Raw genomic sequence first — 19,356 nt, 5'->3', positions numbered from 1 at the left:
CAGTTAGCAGACTGACTGCTGCATTTTACAAATTGCCATTTTTGGATATTTTTCATGGGTGGCTCCACAGAACCAAGGCACGGATTATTCTCATTATAGATAACTGGCTCAGGAAGGATTGCAGTTGGCACAATGGCTACCATTGGGCATACATGTTCCTTTCCACTACTGCCATCTGCAAATCCAGTAACAGAGAGTGGTCAATTGCCACTCCAAAATTGCAAATATGCTCACTCTAAAGGAGCACCACCCCATTCAGAACCAGCTTCACTTTAATCACCTTAATTTTTTTTTTCCTTACCAACATTACCTCCTGCCTGTCTGGATTGAATTTCACCTTTGTATTCCTCATCCAAGTGATGATCAAGATTAGACAACAATAAGGTTTTGGGTTTTTTTAGGACTAGACAGTAAGATACAGTAGAGCAGAATGTCATCGAATAATGAGAGCATTTCATTCTAGAGCTCTGAATTAATTCCAGCTATTTCAAGTAGTTGTTAGTATGCAAGGTAACACAGAATTCTGTAGAACGCTATCACTCAATTCTCTTCAGCCCTTGGCAGAATAATTTTATTTAAAACACTGGAAATTATTCATTTTAGCAGCTGTTCTTATGTACAATTCTAGATTTTGGAACGCAGGAATACTTTCAATGGTGGACCCAACTGTATATGATTACTGATAAACTGAGAAGACCAACAAGGAGGCCGAAAAGTAGCAGGGCACATGCCTGTGAATAAAAGTGAGACAAAAAGAAGTATCTTAAAAGCAGCAATCAATTAATCTTTTGTTTATTAAAGCAATTGTTGTAATGACATCATTTTACTTTTTTAGATACTGGTAGAGTTGCATTTAAAACACATCATATTCAATATGTTTTCAGATGGATATGTGGGTATCATTGAGAAAAGGACAACACCCTGCAATAAACAAGTTAGATTTGTGGCTTAGGAAATTATTTTAGCAGAACTGCCCTTGTCAACTGACTATGGCTACAGCAATAAGAGCTGTGCAAAACAACTGGCCAAATGCCAAACCAAAGTGGACTGATTCATGCAGATGCAAGAGATGTCCAAATCAAAGCAAGCCTCCTCCTCCTCTTCCCCCCCAAAAAAAGACTCATTCTAAATCTGAAACATGCTGAAGTTTCATTAGCATTTCAAAATTTGAAGCAATCCAGACATGCAGAAAAGCATCTGCCAAAAATTCATAGTTACCCAGACAGAACAGCAGCCAAATATTGATACATTTCTCCCTAAGCGCTTCATATAAGGAAAACTCCACTACCGGGGTGGGGAGGGCAGCGTACTTTTCTGCCTGATAGTATTGACTTCAAACCAAATGAATAGATTTACTAGGGGTCTCCAATGACAACGTCTGGGTGAGGAATGATGAAATTATTTATTGCAAAATTATGGCAGATAAGTTTTGAACTTCATGGTCTGAATTTTCTGAATGGCGATATTTTAGGATATAAATTTGACTGTATTTATGTTGGGAAAGGAAGAAAATGAATTACAGATTACTGAATGTGCAGGAAGAGAGTCCAGATAAATGCAGATATCTTTGCATATTTCTTATACGTATTTTAGCGCATTTAGCAGAAAGCATACTCCAAATGTCAGTCCTTAGGTGAAAAGAGCACCTTTTTCAGAAAGAGCAATAGAAAATATTTTGTTTACAGGCCATGAATTGTTGTAAATTAGAATAGACAGTATTAGATGTAGAAGTACACATTATTATTCTGACTAACAGTACATCAACCTTTGTTATATACCATTAGCACTATTGACATTAATGTAGTTCCAGGGCAGCATATGGCATATTTTCAAGTTATTCAACCAATCAGAAATTAGTTCACAAATTTGTACATGCAATTCAAAACAATGACAATCTGAACAGCTTTTTTTAAAAAAAGAAAAAGTAGATTACCCCAAGTTTTTGCCATGATATAAAGTCCTCTGTACTAATCTTCAGATAAAATAGTCCAGGGTATACAAAGAGCAAGCAAGTTGAAGTGGTAGACCCTGGAAAAAGATAGGACAAAAGTCTTTTAGTCTTTGTAAGCTCTAAATGAATGGGTTTCAAAATGCAGGAATAGGAAGAAAATCACATAATCTTACCAACTACTCCAAAAAGTTGTCTGATGTCAGGCACATACATTGCAAGTAAGACAACAATTGCATTTAGTACTAAAGTGATGAAAATGTGGTGGATTAGGGAAAAAGGAAGATGTGAAAAAAAGATCATCATTACAGCTTTTCTTGCCTGTAGATTCAAAAGATTTAAAAAGCATGTCAATACAATAATAAATAGCACAAATAACATTTAATTATTTACTGAGACCCAAAAGTGTTTTTTTTAAAGACAACTGGACTATGTTTTTCCTTGAAGACGTTTCGCTTCTCATCTGAAGAAGCTTCTTGGATGATAAGTGAAATGTCTTCAAGAAAAAAACCAAGAAAGTCCAGTTGCCTTTTGAAAAAGCACCTTTGGGACAACCATGACCTGGGTGACTTGAGAATCTCCATATATATTTACTGTGATTGTAACTCCATTTGCATTGCTAACTGACAGCAGGGGTCAACACATTGGAAGAAATCCAACTATGTATGAATAGAAACTTTCTTATATGTTAGGTTTTCTTTCTCTATAACCCTCATCCTCCAAAACAGAATGTATAAATGGGAAACTGGCCATAGGGAAATATTCTCAATACCATTTCTGCCTACTGAGCAACTATAAAAAATGTTTTACTGGGTTACTATATTGCTTAGTTCCCAAACGGCAAAAACTTCAGGATGAGAATTTGGAAAAGGCCAAGACCAGCAGCAGTTTTGTGGTTTTGTATTAACCCCTGTTAAAAATAAGCTTGCAGAATATCATTAAAACTTCCTTTTGCTGGCTTTCATTTACTTATTACACTGCATGCTAAGTTAAAAGCCAAAAGAAGAGAAAACACACACAGATGTGCATACCAAATCTATTTTAAGAATATCATATTCTGCGAATTGCAATGCTGTAAGTCAGCTAAAATTTAAAACTATTTCTTTTTCAAACAAGCACAAAACAAATTAGTATACTGGTTTAGGTTCTCATTCCTCTGTTGCTGTTAATGATCATAAAAGACATGAACACTCTGATCTATTTGAAGTATGAGTAAGGCAGCCAAACTGTTTGTAGGGCCTGCAAATAATTAAGAATGACTTCGGCTAGACCAGCAAATCAAATATTTTGCAATACGTACAGGAAAGTGAATTAGAGGCACTGTCAACAGCACAGCACATAAGATTCCCAGTTTTACTGTCATGACGACTGTATCACGGGGCAAATACTTGCTGTATCCTTGGAGCAATTCTGAATCCACGTGGTCTGAAATTATTTAAAGCATATTAAGTAGCAACACCTAATTCTCACATTGTAAATTCCATAGGAGCTCAGTCTATTACTGCAATATTCTCCTCTGTTTTAGAGGAAGATTTAAAGAAACATTGGAAGATTAATGATTGTTTTTGACTAAGAAAACCCTATTTGAATGACTTCAGCTTGAATAGTTTGAGAAACTATCCACAGATTTATCTGGTCTTCCTTAGGTTTAACTATCACAAATACTTGCAGTCTTTTGTGTTTCCACGATCTCTTCATCATGTAAGATGGTTCAAAGTTAAAAAAGAAGAGGGGGGCGAGGTACAAGAATTTAAGAATATAAACTGAAACAGACATGGCTCAAATATCAGACCCATATCTGCCACATTCTTCCCCTGACCATTCTGTCAATTTTTTTTCCTGGCTTTTAATCAACCTGTCTAATTAAGAGTTCATGGAAACTCAAAGGCTTACCACTATTCTAGAAAATTTCTGTTGGCTTAATAAAGATATCCCTGTATGGATTTTGGAATGTTTTATATAAGCAGCACTAAGTTAATTAAGTGTGTTTGATTGTTTCATTTTTTGTGAAAACTGGCTTGATTTAATATGTGATGAAAAAAGTGGTATATATAAACATCATAAAAACATAAACACTTATGTGTGAATGTTGTAGATCAATATATATTTGGATGCCAATTTTCAGGAATGCTTGAGGCTGCCATCAGCCACTAGCCAAACTCATCCCTTCAAAATCGATTATACTTTCTCAAGATGAACAATGGTTTCATTGTTACAATGTTTACAATTACAGTTATTTCAATTTTCCACCCTCCCTTGCCACATGAACCCAAACTATCTAAATATTCTATATTATCTTGGTACGCTTATGCAGAGAAACAAAAATAGTTCTGTAGTCAAAGAAAGCGTATGCTGGTGCTTGAACTTGTGGCTTAGAGACTAAATGTCTAGAAATTGTTTCTGTTTGTAAATTTTAAAAGCATGGAGCTACAACATACAACATTAGGGTTTTGTTTTTTTCCAGATGTTCATTACTGTTATGCTTGTTGCTTGACAAATGTTACCGGTACCCCGCTTCTAGTAAACTACGTGATATAAAAAGCAGGAGGGACAACTTTTTTTGACTTTAAGGACTGCAGACAATGTTGGGCAGAAAGCTAGGGAAGAAGTTGAACCTTTTTCCCCAATGTCGTTATAGCCCTAAGAAGGCTATCCAACAGCCAATTGGGAACCCAATCATGTTGGGAATCATGTTGAGAATCATGTTGGGAAATCAATTAAGAGGATCTATTTTTGCATTCCTCACTGAAACTGCAATGCCAGCAGGGCAAAGAAGGCACCATTAGATGGCAATCCAAGTGTCTGCATTCTGCCCACTCTGGTATGTTGGGTCACCATATTGTGGGCTTCTGCTTTATCTCCTATTAATGAACAGAAATTAATATTTGATAACATACTGTAAAAAGTGAGGTATCCAAATAGCGCTGACAGAAAATAAACTAGAAAGCTGAGCGCAATTCCTGTGTTGGCAACCTTTTGCATCCGGCTTTTGGATGGACTACAAAAAGAGAAAAAAAGTGGCATTATGATAGGAATTCATAGAAACACAAATCTCTACAGATGAATGTTTAATCTGTTAACCAATGGACAACAGTTTCGTTCAACACACACCCCTTCCATCCCACCCCAAGGAACAAATTCTTGGATGGAATATTATAGAGACTTGGAGACAGTTTTTTGCAACTTTCAGAAGATTCAAATTTGTAATAATTCAATTAATTCCTTCTTCAATCTTCACATGACAGACTTTATGTTCCTTGGCCCCAAAATTCACAAGGATAGTTACCGTTGCCATGAAATAAGAAGATGCATGCTACTTAGGCAAATTTAGACAAAAATTAAAATACAGAAATATCACAAAGGTATGTACTGAGAAGGCTATGGTTTTCTTATAACTTACAGCTATGAAAGCTGAATTGTCAAAAAGGCTAAACAAAGAAAAGTGCCACCTTTCAACATTATTATATATACAAAAATGTAAATCATAGCTGCCAGTTCTTTAGCTGGTATTCACCTTTGTACTCATCGAGTTCTTCCCAAGAACCTAAAGTGCTATAATGTATCTGTATACTATATATGAGCATCCAAGCAATATGGTCTTTTATAATGAACAATGGAAACTTTGTCAATGTGCATATTTCTTAAGATACTCAAGATTGTTTGGTATGGCATCCAATGTACCACTGGGACCACCATGGCCGATTTATGCCATAATTTTTCCAATTTCAATTTTCAGATCTTGATAGGGTATGTTCTTCTCCAATTCTTTGTGTTTTACTATATCCTAATGCTGCGTCAATTATTCACACTTTCTTCTTTTCAACCACAAATAAATCTGGTGTGTTATGAATCAAGAGTTTATCAGTTTGCATTTGGAAATCTTACAATATTTTAACTTGTTCATTTTCCACTACTTTTTCAATGTTATGTTCCCACCAATTTTTCATGACTACCCGGTGGTCTTCCGGGTGCGCTTCAAGGTTTTGGTCACCATCTTTAGAGCACTCCATGGCTTAGGACCTGGTTATTTACGGGACCGCCTACTACCACAAACAGCCTCCCACCGGCCGGTACGCTCTCATAGAGAGGGGCTCCTCCGGGTGCCGTCAGCCAAACAATGTCGACTGGCGGCCCCCAGGGGGAGGGCCTTCTCTGTGGGGGCACCCACTATCTAGAACAAGCTCCCCCCAGAGATACGGAGGATCCCGGATCTGCGCACTTTCCGCCGTGCTCTTAAGGCCCTCCTATTCCAGCAAGCCGGCCTGGCCTAATTTTCTCCCCCATTTTAAAATTCTTTTAAATCGAAATTTTAATCTGTTTTAATTTATTGGGATTTTTAATTGTCTCGGGCTAAATTATTTAATCTGGTTTTAATTATGTTTCTAACTTTTGTATCTATGTATTTTATTTTGTGCCTGTTCACCGCCCTGAGTCCTTCGGGAGTAGGGCGGTATATAAATTTAATTTTAAAAAAAAAACTAGCATTACTGATAATTTTTACAAATGTTCCAGTGAATAATTTTGACAACTATGCTATGTCATTGTTTATAAGCACTTTGTGCAATTTCTTGCACAAGCTGACTATATGATTACTGTTTTACTGTTTCCTTAGACAATTTGCATTTGAATCATTTGTTGACTTTTCAATTTGGCCTTGATTGCGTTAGTTTGAATAGCTTGCTCTTGAGCAGCCAAAATCAAGCCTTTAGTTTCTTTCTTTAATGTTCAGTTGTAAGCCATTGCCAGATTTTATCTTTATCTACCTTTCCCTTGATTTCTTATTTTTTTATTTTTAAATAATTGACTATATAATGCTTTTCCTTGCCCGGATTCTGTTCTTGTTTTTACTACAGTATTTAAATATTCATGTTTTGTTTCCTGCACATTTAATAAGTTCCAATTTTTAACCTGCATCAATGCTTGTGTCTTTTATGTAATCAGCCAATGCATGCTTTTCTTCTTCAACCATTTATCTGACTTGAAATAAACCTCTGCCTCCATTTCTGCAGGGCAGGTATAATTTATCAATATCAATGGGGAAGTATTGTATAGTGAATACTCATTAGCTTTTTGTCCAAACTGTCCAGTTTGGCTTGTGCCAGTTAATAATTCCCGCAGTGTATCGTAGGTATGACCCAGGTATTGATGACTTTGATGATGTTTCCAGAATTCAAATTTGTCTTTAGCACTTTTCTCACTCTTTGCATGTATTCTTTATTCATCACATTTTTACTTGTCCATGCTTGATATTATCCAATTGTAAAATACCTGAACACTTATATGCTGCTAATTCAAGGTGCTTCAGGACCTTGAGTTTCCAAACAGGTGGCCCCCAAAAAGGAAAGGCACAGATCTTTTAGCAAGATGAATAGAATACTAGTGGATCCTTAGCTGGAAGATCCTCCCTTTCCTGATATAGAGGATGATGCTTCAGTATATTAAAAAAAGCAATTATGTTTTCTCATTTTTAAAAATCCCATGGAGCTGGGGGGCTCCCCTTCATTAATCTGTACAGTTCCCTTCCAAGGGGTGCTCCATAAGTCCTTGAAAACCTGGCTTTGCTCCCAAACTGGGGATTTGCCAACCCAATATCAGTTTGGGGAAATGTGTTATTTTGTTGTACTGTTCCATTTTGACGGGGAGTGGCAACAACAATGTGTTATTCCAGACATTCATTTTCATTTTCTTTTTATTGTTTGTGAATGTTAATGCGTAAGCTGCCCAGAGTTCTTTGGAGTCAGGCTAAATTTCAGTAAATAAATAGGATGTGATCAAATTGAGGTTAGACTGTCACCTGTCTGAGATGGTTAACTTGGAATCCTTCAGACCAGGAGTTGCACTTAAGAGCCTAAATGGTCTCTTTCAATATTATCCACACTAGATTAAAAAGGAAATGAATCTTTTCCAAATTTCAATACTTCTGTTTTTTTTAAATGGTTTGCACTTACAAATTAAATGTTACCTTTGGAGCTCACAATAAATTGGCAGTACTGATGTATGGCAGAGAAATGAGAAAGCCATAGTTGGAATGGCATAAGCAGTCTAATAAAAAGAAAAGAAAGAAAGACCGTGTTGAAATAAAGTCTGTAAATGTTTGAAATTTATTTTTAAACCCTTGCAAAAAAAAAAAAAGTCAACAATTAAGTTGTACTGATTCCACTATGTTTTACTGTGGAGTTTTGGCTGCCTTGAATATGTTAATGAAAAACAGAAATATGCGTTGCCTTTCTTCCTCCCTCCCTCCCTCCCCCCCTCTCTCTCACACACACAACACAACACACACAACATATATATGCATAACATGGCTGGATGACAAATGTTATGAGTTACAAAGCACCCATTTACCAAAATGTTGTGGGGCAATCTGTTGCCCTGTGTACCCTGTTATCTCTGCTTTTATCTTCTTCTTTTTTTCTGGACAGGTGAATACAGTTTCAACTAAAATACGCGGCTGCAGTTTCCCACAATTTTTATTTTCTAAGAAAACTTGCAGAGTTCATCCTGGGCTCAAAGACATTATTGGAAATAATAACCGTGGTAAAGGCTTTATAGCTTGCAAAGCATCCATTTTAAAAATAAACTAGAATACTTTATCAGTGTAAAAGATCAGGGGGAAGGGAGCGCTAGCTGACATTAAAGAGGTTCTCCACTGGAGATTTCAGATTTAGGACAGATTCCCAATTCAATTTATCATCCTTAGGAAGTACTATACACAAAGACAGTCATACTGGGAATCTCTGGCTAATTCTAATGCCAATTCTAATCTCATAATTCTAATAAACCCCACAGTTCAAGCCTGAGCTACAAATATTTTCTTTTATCAGTAATTCTAATGCTTCACTACATTTTTGTAAATTCTTTTAAATGGTTAAAAGAATATTTTAGATTACCTCTTTGGAGAAATTAAAAAGTTGTGCATTACAGTCTCCAGTAGAGTTTGAAACCTATGTAAAACAAAACCAAAAAAGCACATCAGCTGGGTTCAAATTACATAATTTAAAAACTATTTCAAATTCCTACCAGTGAACTTACAAAGACGATTTAATGAAGACCACATTTATACTAATCGCTTTAAAGTAATCCTCAATTACTTTCAAAACCATGTAGCAGCCTACTGCAACTACCAACAAAACAGAAATGGTTTAAGATATGGGGGGAAACTCATCCTTATTCAGTGATAAACTATTCCAGATGAATAGTTCCTTTCCAGAATCTGTTTCTTTGTAGTCCAATGCATCTGCATAAATTAATGCACGTAAAACCTATAATCTTGGATTGTGCACTTCTAGTGATACAGTAATATATACTGTATGTCTAGTTCAGCAAACCATCTGTGCTATTTCAAGGTACTATAAATTCAAGTAATCTGCATAACACTTGGTACTCCTGAAATAAAAGGCTGCAGAAAATACAAGAACAATACATTTCAGATTTAAAGTAGTTTATATACCTGGGAGAATCCTGAGGCAAAGTTTAGTGGCAGAGGGCAAGGAATTGACCACTTTTTAATTATTATCTATAAAAAGAAGAAAAAAGTAAGAGTTCAGTTAGCTGTGACCATACTGCATCCAATCAAAAACTAATGATCTAATCAGCATAGTTAATATAAGTGAATATTGTTAAGTCTGCATGTTTGTGAATTTCCTCTTATTGCCTGCCTAATTATGAGCACTATTGACTCTCTTAAGGCACTCTGATGAAGAAGAAACTAAATAGTTCTTGGGAAGAGTTCCTTTCACTTTTAACAGTCTTGCAGTTGGCTGAACTTATGTTTATGTATAGATAAGAGTCAATACATTTTATTTGTATAATACAAATGTAGTCCTTCCTATCACTGCCCAACAGCATGAACCAAAAATTATATAATTGTTGCTGGAATTGGGCATGTCTAGTTTAATGAAAAGAAGGACTAGAAGTGACATGATAGCAGTGTTCCAACTTCTAAGGGGCTGCCACAAAGAAGAGGGAGTCAAGCTACTCTCCAAAGCACCTGAAGGCAGGACAAGAAGCAATGGGTAGAAACTAATCAAGGAGAGAAGCAACCTAGAACTAAGGAGAAATTTCCTAACAGTTAGAACAATTAATCAGTGGGACAACTTGCCTCCAGAAGTTGTGAATGCTCCAACAGTGGAAGTTTTTAAGAAGAGATTGGACAACCATTTGTCTGAAATGGAGTAGGGTTTCCTGCCTGAGCAGGGGTTGGACTAAAAGATCTCCAAGGTCTCTTCCAACTCTGTTATTCTGTTATAATAATAGAAGAGCTCTTTCTGATCAAAAGCTTACTCAAAACCAGTGTAGTAAGAACATGTCCCTGGGCTGTACCACGACAAGCAGTGATGACTTGTATGTGCTATTCTATATAAACAATTCCTAAGCACAAAAACCAAACATGTCATGAAGGAAGCATGCTATATTTCTATAGGTAAAGACATTTTTCTCACAGGAGAGCAATTTGTCAAGCGAACCCTGACCCTCTGAAATGCTATAAATTCAAAATTCTATTTACTATCCATCGGATGTTTAAGAACTAGATTCCAGCTAACTGAAATTATTGAACAACAAAGCAAATCAAAGATCACAATAAACACTGAGAAATGAATATAACAACACTACATTTTATTATTTTAGAGTAATCATACATATATTAACTGATTTGAAAGAGATCAGTCATTTGTCAAGTCAGAGTCACCTTATCGGGGAGATGGGAAGCATATAAATGTAATAAATAATAATAACAGCTTGTACTTTTAGAGCATAATAGACTGGGAAAGTTTTGTTAAGAATTGCAAAGGAAGCGTACCAAGAAAATTTAATAAATTCCTGTAATGTCAAAGAATCTCTAACGGTTGCTTACCCAAAGCTGGAAGGCAGTGAGGAGGGGGGTTGGGGGTGGGGGGCAGGGAAAGAGAGAGAGAACTGAATACTGGAAAACTGAAAAAAATGTTCCATTATAGGATAAAATTCCATACTCCATTCATTATTCTTAGATCACCATTTTAGAGCAGTTTCAGAGAATAGTTTTCTTTCCTCAGATCACTCATTCTCATAATATCCCTATGAGGCAAGCTATTAATAATGATAAAAAAGAAGGAAAACAGATCAAGATCACCCAGGGAGTCTCTAGCTCAGGCAGAATTTCAATTCTTGGGCCCAAGCCCGTATCTGTAGCCAATATTAACATTTGTCCTCACAGGCAATAACCTGAGCAGACGCTTTGCCCAAAAAAACCAAAAGGAGAAAATTATAATACTATAAAAATATTGCTTCCATATGCCCAGGTCAGATTTTGGATTCCTGGAACGTATTAAAGGGTATGTACTTGAGATAGCAAGAAAATGATATGAAACTAAAGTACAGCAGGTATCACGATACATTATCTTCTCAAGACAAAAAAATAGGTCAGAGAATTGTAATTGGATTTAATAGAGCTCTGAAAATTTTCCTTTAGCATTTATTTATTTTAATTAACACTAGTGGTGTTAAATATGTTTAAAATGTGTAATATACAAACACTTCCAGCTTCATGTGAAACCTTTTCCTTACAAACTAAGAGCAAAGCTAATACTAGGGCTCACCTCTAACACTAGAAGAGAAAGTTAGCACTTTCTCATAATGGGAAGGGAGGTCAGCCATGGAGGCAGCCAGAGTGGGCCCCATTCAAGCCCAGTGAACATGGGAGCCCGGGGTTTATATTTATGACGGTTGCTGTGTCCCGTGGTCATGTTATCACCTTTTGTGATCTTCTAACAGGCAAAAGTCAAGAAGGAAGCCAGATTTACTTAACAATTGGGTTACTAACTTAATGGCTTCGGTAACAACTGTGGCAAGAGATATTGTAAAATGAGGCATTTTACTCACTTAATAAATGTCTCACTTAACAGCAGACATTCTGTTGTGCCGAGTCAATTGTATAAGTCAAGGACTACATGTATATGCTTCATCGATTATACAAAGGCTTTTGATTATCATGTTGATCATGTTAAAATGTGGAATATGCTCAGGAAAATAGGGATCTCAGGGCATCTCACTGTCCTCATGCAAATACAGACCCCTATGCAGAAGTTAGGAAGCCACAATCCATAAAATAATGAAACAGACTGGCTTCAGCTTAGCAATGGGGTGAGTCATGTACACCCTCTCCCTTTTTATTCAATGTTTATGCTGATTATAAAGGTAGTCCTCGACTTACAACAGTTTATTTAGTAACCAAAGTTACAACGGCACTGAAAAAAGTAACTTATGACCATTTTTCACACTTACGATCTTTGAGGCATTCCCATGATTATGTGATCAAAATTCAGATGCTTGGCAACTGGTTCATACTTATGACCGTTGCTGTGTCCCAAGGTCATGTCATCACCTTTTGCAACCTTCTGACAAGCAAAATCAACGGGGAAGCCAGATTCACTTAACAACTATGTTACTAACTTATCAAGTGCAGTGATTCACTTGACAACTGTGGCAAGAAAAGTAGTAAAACAGGGCAAAATTCACTTAACAAATGTCTCACTTAACAACAGAGATTTTGGGCTCAGTTGTGGTCATAAATTGAGGACTACCTACATATTAGGAAAGCTGGATTGGAAGAGGATGAGTGTGGTTTTAAAGCTGGAGGAAGAACATCAATGACTTGTGCAACGCAGATGACACAACTCTGATAGCTGAAAATGCAAATGACCTGGAAGCTCTAGTAAGCCAAGAAGTTAAGGAGTAGTTAAAAAACAACAACAGGACTATAATTACATTTAAGACCAAACTAATGAGACCAGGTACAGCAACTGGCTTTAGAACCGACAGTGAAAATATTGAAGTGGTGAGTAGATTCGATCTTTTAATATTGATTATCAGAAGTAAAGGAATCAGCAGTTAAGAAATATGCAGTAGACAAGCACTTGGCAGAGTAACAATAAAGGGCCTTGAAAAGTTATTCAGGTGCCAAGATGTATTTAGATTACCTGTACTTACAAAGATGAGATTTATTCCTGCAGAAGCCATGTTAGAGTAACATAAGTTGCTGAAAAGAAGCTATAAATTATTTTCTTTGGTAATGCTTTTTACCATTTTACCTGGAATGAATAAGCTAACTTGACTATGATTTTCTATATTACTCCTCAATGCCTTTTTAAACATTGGAGTCCTGTTGACTTTCTTCCTGTCTTTGGGAGCAAATGCTGTTCTTAAAGAAAAATTGCCTATTTCTGTCCAAAAAAAAAAACAAAAAAAACAAAGCAGCTGGCAATTTCACATTTTAATTTTTAAACAGCCTCATGATTGATACCATCTGGAGCCAAGGATTTATTTGTTTCTAATTTGTCAATTACATTTATCTCTTGTTACCTTGCCTAGTTTATCTATCCCTCTCCTGTAAAATGCCATTCAGACACAGTATCTGGCCTGCATCTTCAGTAGTGAAAACAGGGGATGAAGAATTCATACGGTCTGTGGCATTTTCCTCCACTTCCTAAATGCCACTGTTATTCAACGGCCAAACGACATCTCTAGTTATTTACTTCTTTGGAATACATTTACATATGTTTGTTGCTTGTCTTAATATTCTTCACTCTTCAAAACTGTTGGGCATATTTTGACTATATATTTTATTATATTATATTATATTCTCCATCAGATTTCCAAAGAGTCTAGACTGGTTGCAACATAACAAAAGCAACAAGTCAAAGTACAGCTGACCAGAAGAGCAAAATACCAAATAACTATAAAAACAGTGACAACAATTAATGAATTTATTTCCTATTAAATGCAGAGAATAATTGTTTTGAATAATCCCTGATTGGTCATCAGTTATGCAGTGAGAGAACATATAGCTCTAGTGTTATCAAGCCCATATGAAAGCATTAAACAACTGGGACTTTTACTTGGGAACAGAACTCGGCAAACAAACCAGAACCAAGTAAAATGTGTGTTACAACAAAAGTACCTATGAACATGATGCATAATCTGAAGACATCATTTAGATACATAGTACACAGATCATCTGCCTTCCAGACTACCTGGTTAAAATCCTTTTACAACAGACAGGGTGGTGAATAAGTGATCTGTCACTGGACCTGCTAAGGAACTGAGACATACTGGATGCAGGTAAACCCAAGAAGGTATTAATGAATGGCAGTTTAGCTCAAAGGAGGTTGCTGAGCTTGCAGAAGATTATCATCTCCCAGACTTGGCAAAAATATTTTGGAGATCTTGAAAGATGCTGCCCTTAGGGAGAGGTTTTGACAGCTTTGAAGTCTGATTTTTATCCTATGGTTCAATTCCTTAATGGACTGGCTGTCTTGCACTCTGGATGGCATTTTTGCAGGACAGCCTTTATGTGATTTTTATCTTCTTAAAAACACAGGAAAAAAGTAAGATCTGCCTGCAAGTCAACACAAGCCAAGAGAGTCAAGGGGCACTGCTTATTATTCTGCAGGGAAAGCACCAAACTTCAGCAAAGCATGCTTGCTCAGGTGGAAGGCAGAGAGGGAATAATAATGTTTAAGCTTGGCTGCTATTACTGTTTCATTTATTTTAATGTCTTCTTCCATCAATCTATCCTAGGTCAAAGAACAACCATTTAAAAGAAAATGGGGTGATGGGGGCATAATGAAATATATAAATTTACACATATATAAAGAACTATTATCACTCTGCTCTGATTTATTTGTACCTATTTGATGTCATCTCCTAGTTTTCTTTACATGTCAATATGATTTTGAAAATTAGAACAACATAAGTGTGCATGACACTCAATTATTATTCTAGTGATTAACATGAGCCACTGAAAGCCAATCTTTTCACTCAAAAGAAAATGGTTAAGGAGATAACCTTTTGCTAACAGCCAAGTAGTAAAGTAATCTTACTACCAAGTAGTAAAGTAACCTAGGTCCATGAGTCAACTACTCCAAAGAAAAGAGATTGGGGGGGGGGGGTTCCCTAATCATTTCTTTGAGAGTTGCTTGCTTTAGAAGTAAAATATCTCAGAATAAGGGGGAGAAACCTACCAAGAAGGAACATTGTGCAATGGTACTCCTACATATATATGATAGTGGAAGGGAAAAGGAGCAGAAGAACAATCCACTAGTCCTTATTCACTTTCTTCTATAAACCACATCAGCATATTAGATTTAGCTCTTAGATTCCCTCTTCAATTGAATACAGGATATTTTTTGCATCCAAGAATCATTCTGGATTATGGAAGCATCTGTAATTTTGACAGCATGTAATGGGTTCATGTAATGGGCTATTAAAATAACCTAAGAAAAGGAGGACAGTGAGAAAAAAAAAAAAGGAAGAGAGTGGGGTTTTTTTACATTTCATAGTTCATGTAATTAAAACTATCCTTTATAACATAAGGTTTCTTTTCTCTTCCTTCCCTACCTTCAATACACATACTTAAATGGAGTTCAATTTTTTTTTTTACCTTTTTTTTACCTGACCTTTTTGCTAGGCAATACAATTGCCAATACAATTGCTTGCATTTATTCATATTCAGAAATCTGATAGACAAAATCTCATGAAATGATAGTGGTCATACCTTGTGAGATCACTTGAGATTTTTCTGAAATTGTGAACTCTGAGGACATGGATGGGATTCTGTGTGGAATGAGATCCAACATCTCTAGACTATACTCCTAGGTGGTTAAGTGCTGCCAGACAGGGAACAAAGGATTGGATGTAAAAGGTAGTGAACTCTTCCTTAAGGGAGACCATGATGCCACACTGAACCATTTCAAGAGATTGTCTCTCAACCTGGCCAATGCACACAAAATCTCCAAAAACCCTAACACTAAATAATTTTGGCTGGCAGGGCTAGGAAAAGAGCCTTCTCTGCTGTTGCCCATACCCTATGGAATATCCCCCAGAGCTGATATGAGACCAGTGGTGGGATTCAACCAGTTTGCACCACTTCAGCCGAACCGGTTGTTAAATTGCTGGCTGATCCCCTCCCCTCCCAGCCCCTTCTAGAAGTCCCACACGCCCCATTTTGGCTCCCAGGGAAGTGCAGGGAGGCCTACTAGGCTCAAAACGGGGTGCGGGGGAGTGTGGCATGCCCCCGATGGTCCATTTATGCTCCCAGGGGGCTGCAGGGAAGCCCACTAGGCCCAAAATGGGATGCGGGAGGGTGTGGCGTGGGCCCCCCCAACAGCCCATTTTTGCTCCCGGGGGCTGCAGGGTGGCCTACTAGGCCCAAAACGGGGCACCCACCCAGCCGGTCATTAGGGCAGAGAACGGTTGTTAAATTATTTGAATCCCACCACTGGGTGAGACCCATTCTCCTATGCAATCCATGGGGGTGGTTGGTGTCTTAAGGACACTCCCTTTGCTTTTTGCATTTTTTAAACCTCTGTAACTCTTATCTTTTTAACTATATTATGGTTTTTATTTGTAAATTGCCCTGAGTCACTTACATGAGATGGGTGGTATATAAATTTGATTAAATAAATAAATATCCCCAATATATAGATGATGCAGTTGTTGCCAGCATATGCTGGAATTTTTAAAACATTCTATCAATTGCTTGAATACACATTTGTGGCCCCTGCACATACAGATGTTGGTTTTGAAGATAATTCATGTCTAAACCTATCCTGAAATGTATCCATTTCTACATATTCTTTACTGTTGCAGAAACCACAGTAGAAGCAAATCTAAACCAAATGCACACCCTTACTATTTTCCATAGATTACAAAAGCAGCAATGAATGTAAACATCAGCACTAAATAACCTACTTGACACAGAGACAGAATAGGGAGAAAGCATTTCTTTCAGACTGAAAGAATAAGACCTTGATATATTAATATGGATGTTAAATTTCTCAGAAGAGTTTTGCTGCTTCTTGTGCTTTGTGTTATTGAACTAAGATGTAAATTCAATTTACTTGGAAAAGTTGACATTTTCTTCTGCACGAGTTACAGTAAATGGTGGTTGGAAATAAGGATGAAAAATTCCATCCCACGCAGACTAATATTTTTCATTGCCCTGTCAGCGAAAACAAATACACTGTACTGCATTTTACAGTCCAAAAAAATTAACAATGGTGTTTTTTTTTCATATTCCTGATTTTTTTAAGCCAAAAAACTTACCCAAACACAAGGAAACACATACACTGCATATAAAAGACAGGAGAAGGAACACTTTGGTTTTAAAGACAATTTTTTAAAAGACAGACATCTGTTTCAAAGAAATTCTGAAATCCATCAAAAGAAAAAGAAAACATAAGCTATGATCTGGATTTTTTTTTTACTTACCACAAGAGCAAAGTACACCATAAAGAAAAATGATAAACTACTTGTGTAGCCAAGAAAGCCTGTAAAATAACAGTAAAAATAAGAGACAATTTATAAGGAAAGTGATCCTGATGTAAGGTTAAAAGAGTTTCAGATTGTAAGTGTGTTTTTCATTATAGGGCTTGGTGTCTGAGGCTTAAAACTCCATCTAAAAACATTCCGACTTGCCTGTCACAGACCATTTATGTAGCTTTGCAGCACTGAATTAGAACTGCTCTACCAATAACGGCATACGATAAGTAAATGCAGCTCTTTAATGTTTTTCTGTAAATGTTTTATTTCAGTAGAGCAGACAAAATACTGGGGAATCTAACTAATAAGTTAACTAGGCAAGTCTGGAAGGCAAACTAAGTTGCAAACAAATCTACGCTGCTCAATCTTTCCTTAATTTATTTAAACTCGTATTAAGAACCTCTCAATCAAGCTGCTATTAGAAAAGAAAAGATGGCTGCCAACAGTAAATTACACAATAGGAATATCCTCTTTAAAATTACTCACCAATTTTAGGAAGAAGTGCTAGAGGGAAGACGATACAAACTGAGGTAATCAGCAGCAGTAATCTTCCGTCAAGATACCAAGAACTATTAGAAGATATAATGCAAACAGTTTCAATATGTCTGGGAAACTTCACCTATATACTGAGACTTGTATAGTGGGGGGTGGGGGGGTGTTTTTAAAAGTCAAGATTTTTAAAACAGATAAAAATTAAAATCTATATTAAGATGATCTATTTATCAGGCTAGCCTATGTTTTACAAAGCAGTATGAAGTGTTTGAGTTTTCAAGGATTTCTTACCAAACAAAATAATATAAAGAAGTGAGAGGTATGTGTTTGTGTTATTCCTAAGCAGACAGACAGACATTAAAAACCTCTTGCTACCAATTTTTGATAATGTTGGTTCCTGAGAAATCCTTTCCCTGGATGCATATCAGTCTCTTTTTTCCACCTTAAAAAATAGTTTAGTAAAAAAGCCAATAAATAAGAAACTAGGATGCTATAAACTTCTTTCATCATATTTATTTGCAGCAATTTCTTTGGATCTCACTAAAACACCATTTGGATAATAAGGAGCACTCCCCGAATAGCGAACTTGTCTCTTTAGTTTTGTGAAACTCTACTTTTATGAATAGGGAGATTTCCTATGACAGTCATTTTGTGAATGGGCCCACAGCATGCTCCCAAAACTCAGAATGTGTTCTTGTCACAGAAATGTTGCTTAACTAATCAGGTAACATTTGACTGCAAGCATGATCTTTTGGAGCAGAAGGTATTTTAAACACACAATGGAGCAGGGATAAAATGTCTCCTATCTGAGGTGATGTATTAGGAAGAATATTATTAAAATAGAGTTTCCAAATTTCTTATAAAATGACACACAGCATATCTCCTATCACCTTGAAACCAGAATTTTTTTTCCTTCCTTGATTTGGCATGCAACTATCTGTTTTTCATTTCTAAGCATTTCTTTTATTTTAAAAGTCCATTGCAAAAAGGCATATGTGAAAGTTCTGCTCCATCATATATTAATTTAAGGAAATTTAAAGCTCATGGGAACAAGAATCTCTTTTTAAAATGTTATTTAGGCAATTGGGAATTCTGCCCTATCAGCACTTAAGTCTTTGGCTGATGTTGGCAAAAGCAAGAAAAATGCTTCTTGCTTATACAGCAATTTAAAAATATTTGTTATGGAAAAAACAGTATAATCGGAGAAGGTAGCAGCTTTCAAGGTTAGAAGAACTACGTTCTCAAACTCTCTCTAAATACTGGCCATAAATAAAAAAGATTCCCTCTAAAACAATGGTGGACTGATATGAAAATTTAATATATAGTTACTGCGGATAATTATATTAGATCCTATATACATGGGATCTGATACATTTATCCTATATGGTTAAAGATTGAGTCTCTAATATTTTTTAATCTGTTTTGGTGATAGTTCTTTCCCTTTACAAGGATTTCAACACCATGTCTCCAAAAAGGTTTCTTTGGTTATTCAGGCAAACTGGTATAGAAAACTCCCCAATAAAGAGTTTATTCTTCAGTATATAACTTTTGGCACAGCCAAATGTTTTTAGCAGACCTGGCACATTCTGTTGAAAATGTCAGATGGGCTAATATTTAGA

The 19,356-nt window shown here is 36.3% G+C and overlaps 1 protein-coding gene across 1 annotated transcript in view; it reads right to left on the bottom strand.

Annotated features, from left to right (window-relative positions):
* Positions 1–540: 540 nt before the first annotated feature.
* Positions 541–19,356, bottom strand: part of SLC38A6 (solute carrier family 38 member 6) — a 46,577-nt gene continuing 27,761 nt past the window's right edge. The window contains exons 7-16 of the mRNA XM_034433541.3: positions 17,732–17,814; positions 17,195–17,253; positions 9,399–9,464; positions 8,839–8,892; positions 7,911–7,990; positions 4,846–4,946; positions 3,249–3,373; positions 2,125–2,269; positions 1,934–2,028; positions 541–731 (exon numbers count right to left, since the gene is read on the bottom strand). Of these exons, the coding sequence (XP_034289432.1) occupies positions 651–731; positions 1,934–2,028; positions 2,125–2,269; positions 3,249–3,373; positions 4,846–4,946; positions 7,911–7,990; positions 8,839–8,892; positions 9,399–9,464; positions 17,195–17,253; positions 17,732–17,814 (889 nt within the window). The 3' untranslated portion in view covers positions 541–650. The remainder of the gene's footprint in view (positions 732–1,933; positions 2,029–2,124; positions 2,270–3,248; positions 3,374–4,845; positions 4,947–7,910; positions 7,991–8,838; positions 8,893–9,398; positions 9,465–17,194; positions 17,254–17,731; positions 17,815–19,356) is intronic.

Source organism: Pantherophis guttatus, chromosome 1, assembly GCF_059756535.1.
Source record: "Pantherophis guttatus breed Tessera chromosome 1, ASM5975653v1, whole genome shotgun sequence".
NCBI classification, from domain to species: Eukaryota; Metazoa; Chordata; class Lepidosauria; order Squamata; family Colubridae; genus Pantherophis; species Pantherophis guttatus.
The sequence above is the reverse complement of the archived record's forward strand: the minus strand, read 5'-3'. Positions and strand labels throughout refer to the sequence as shown.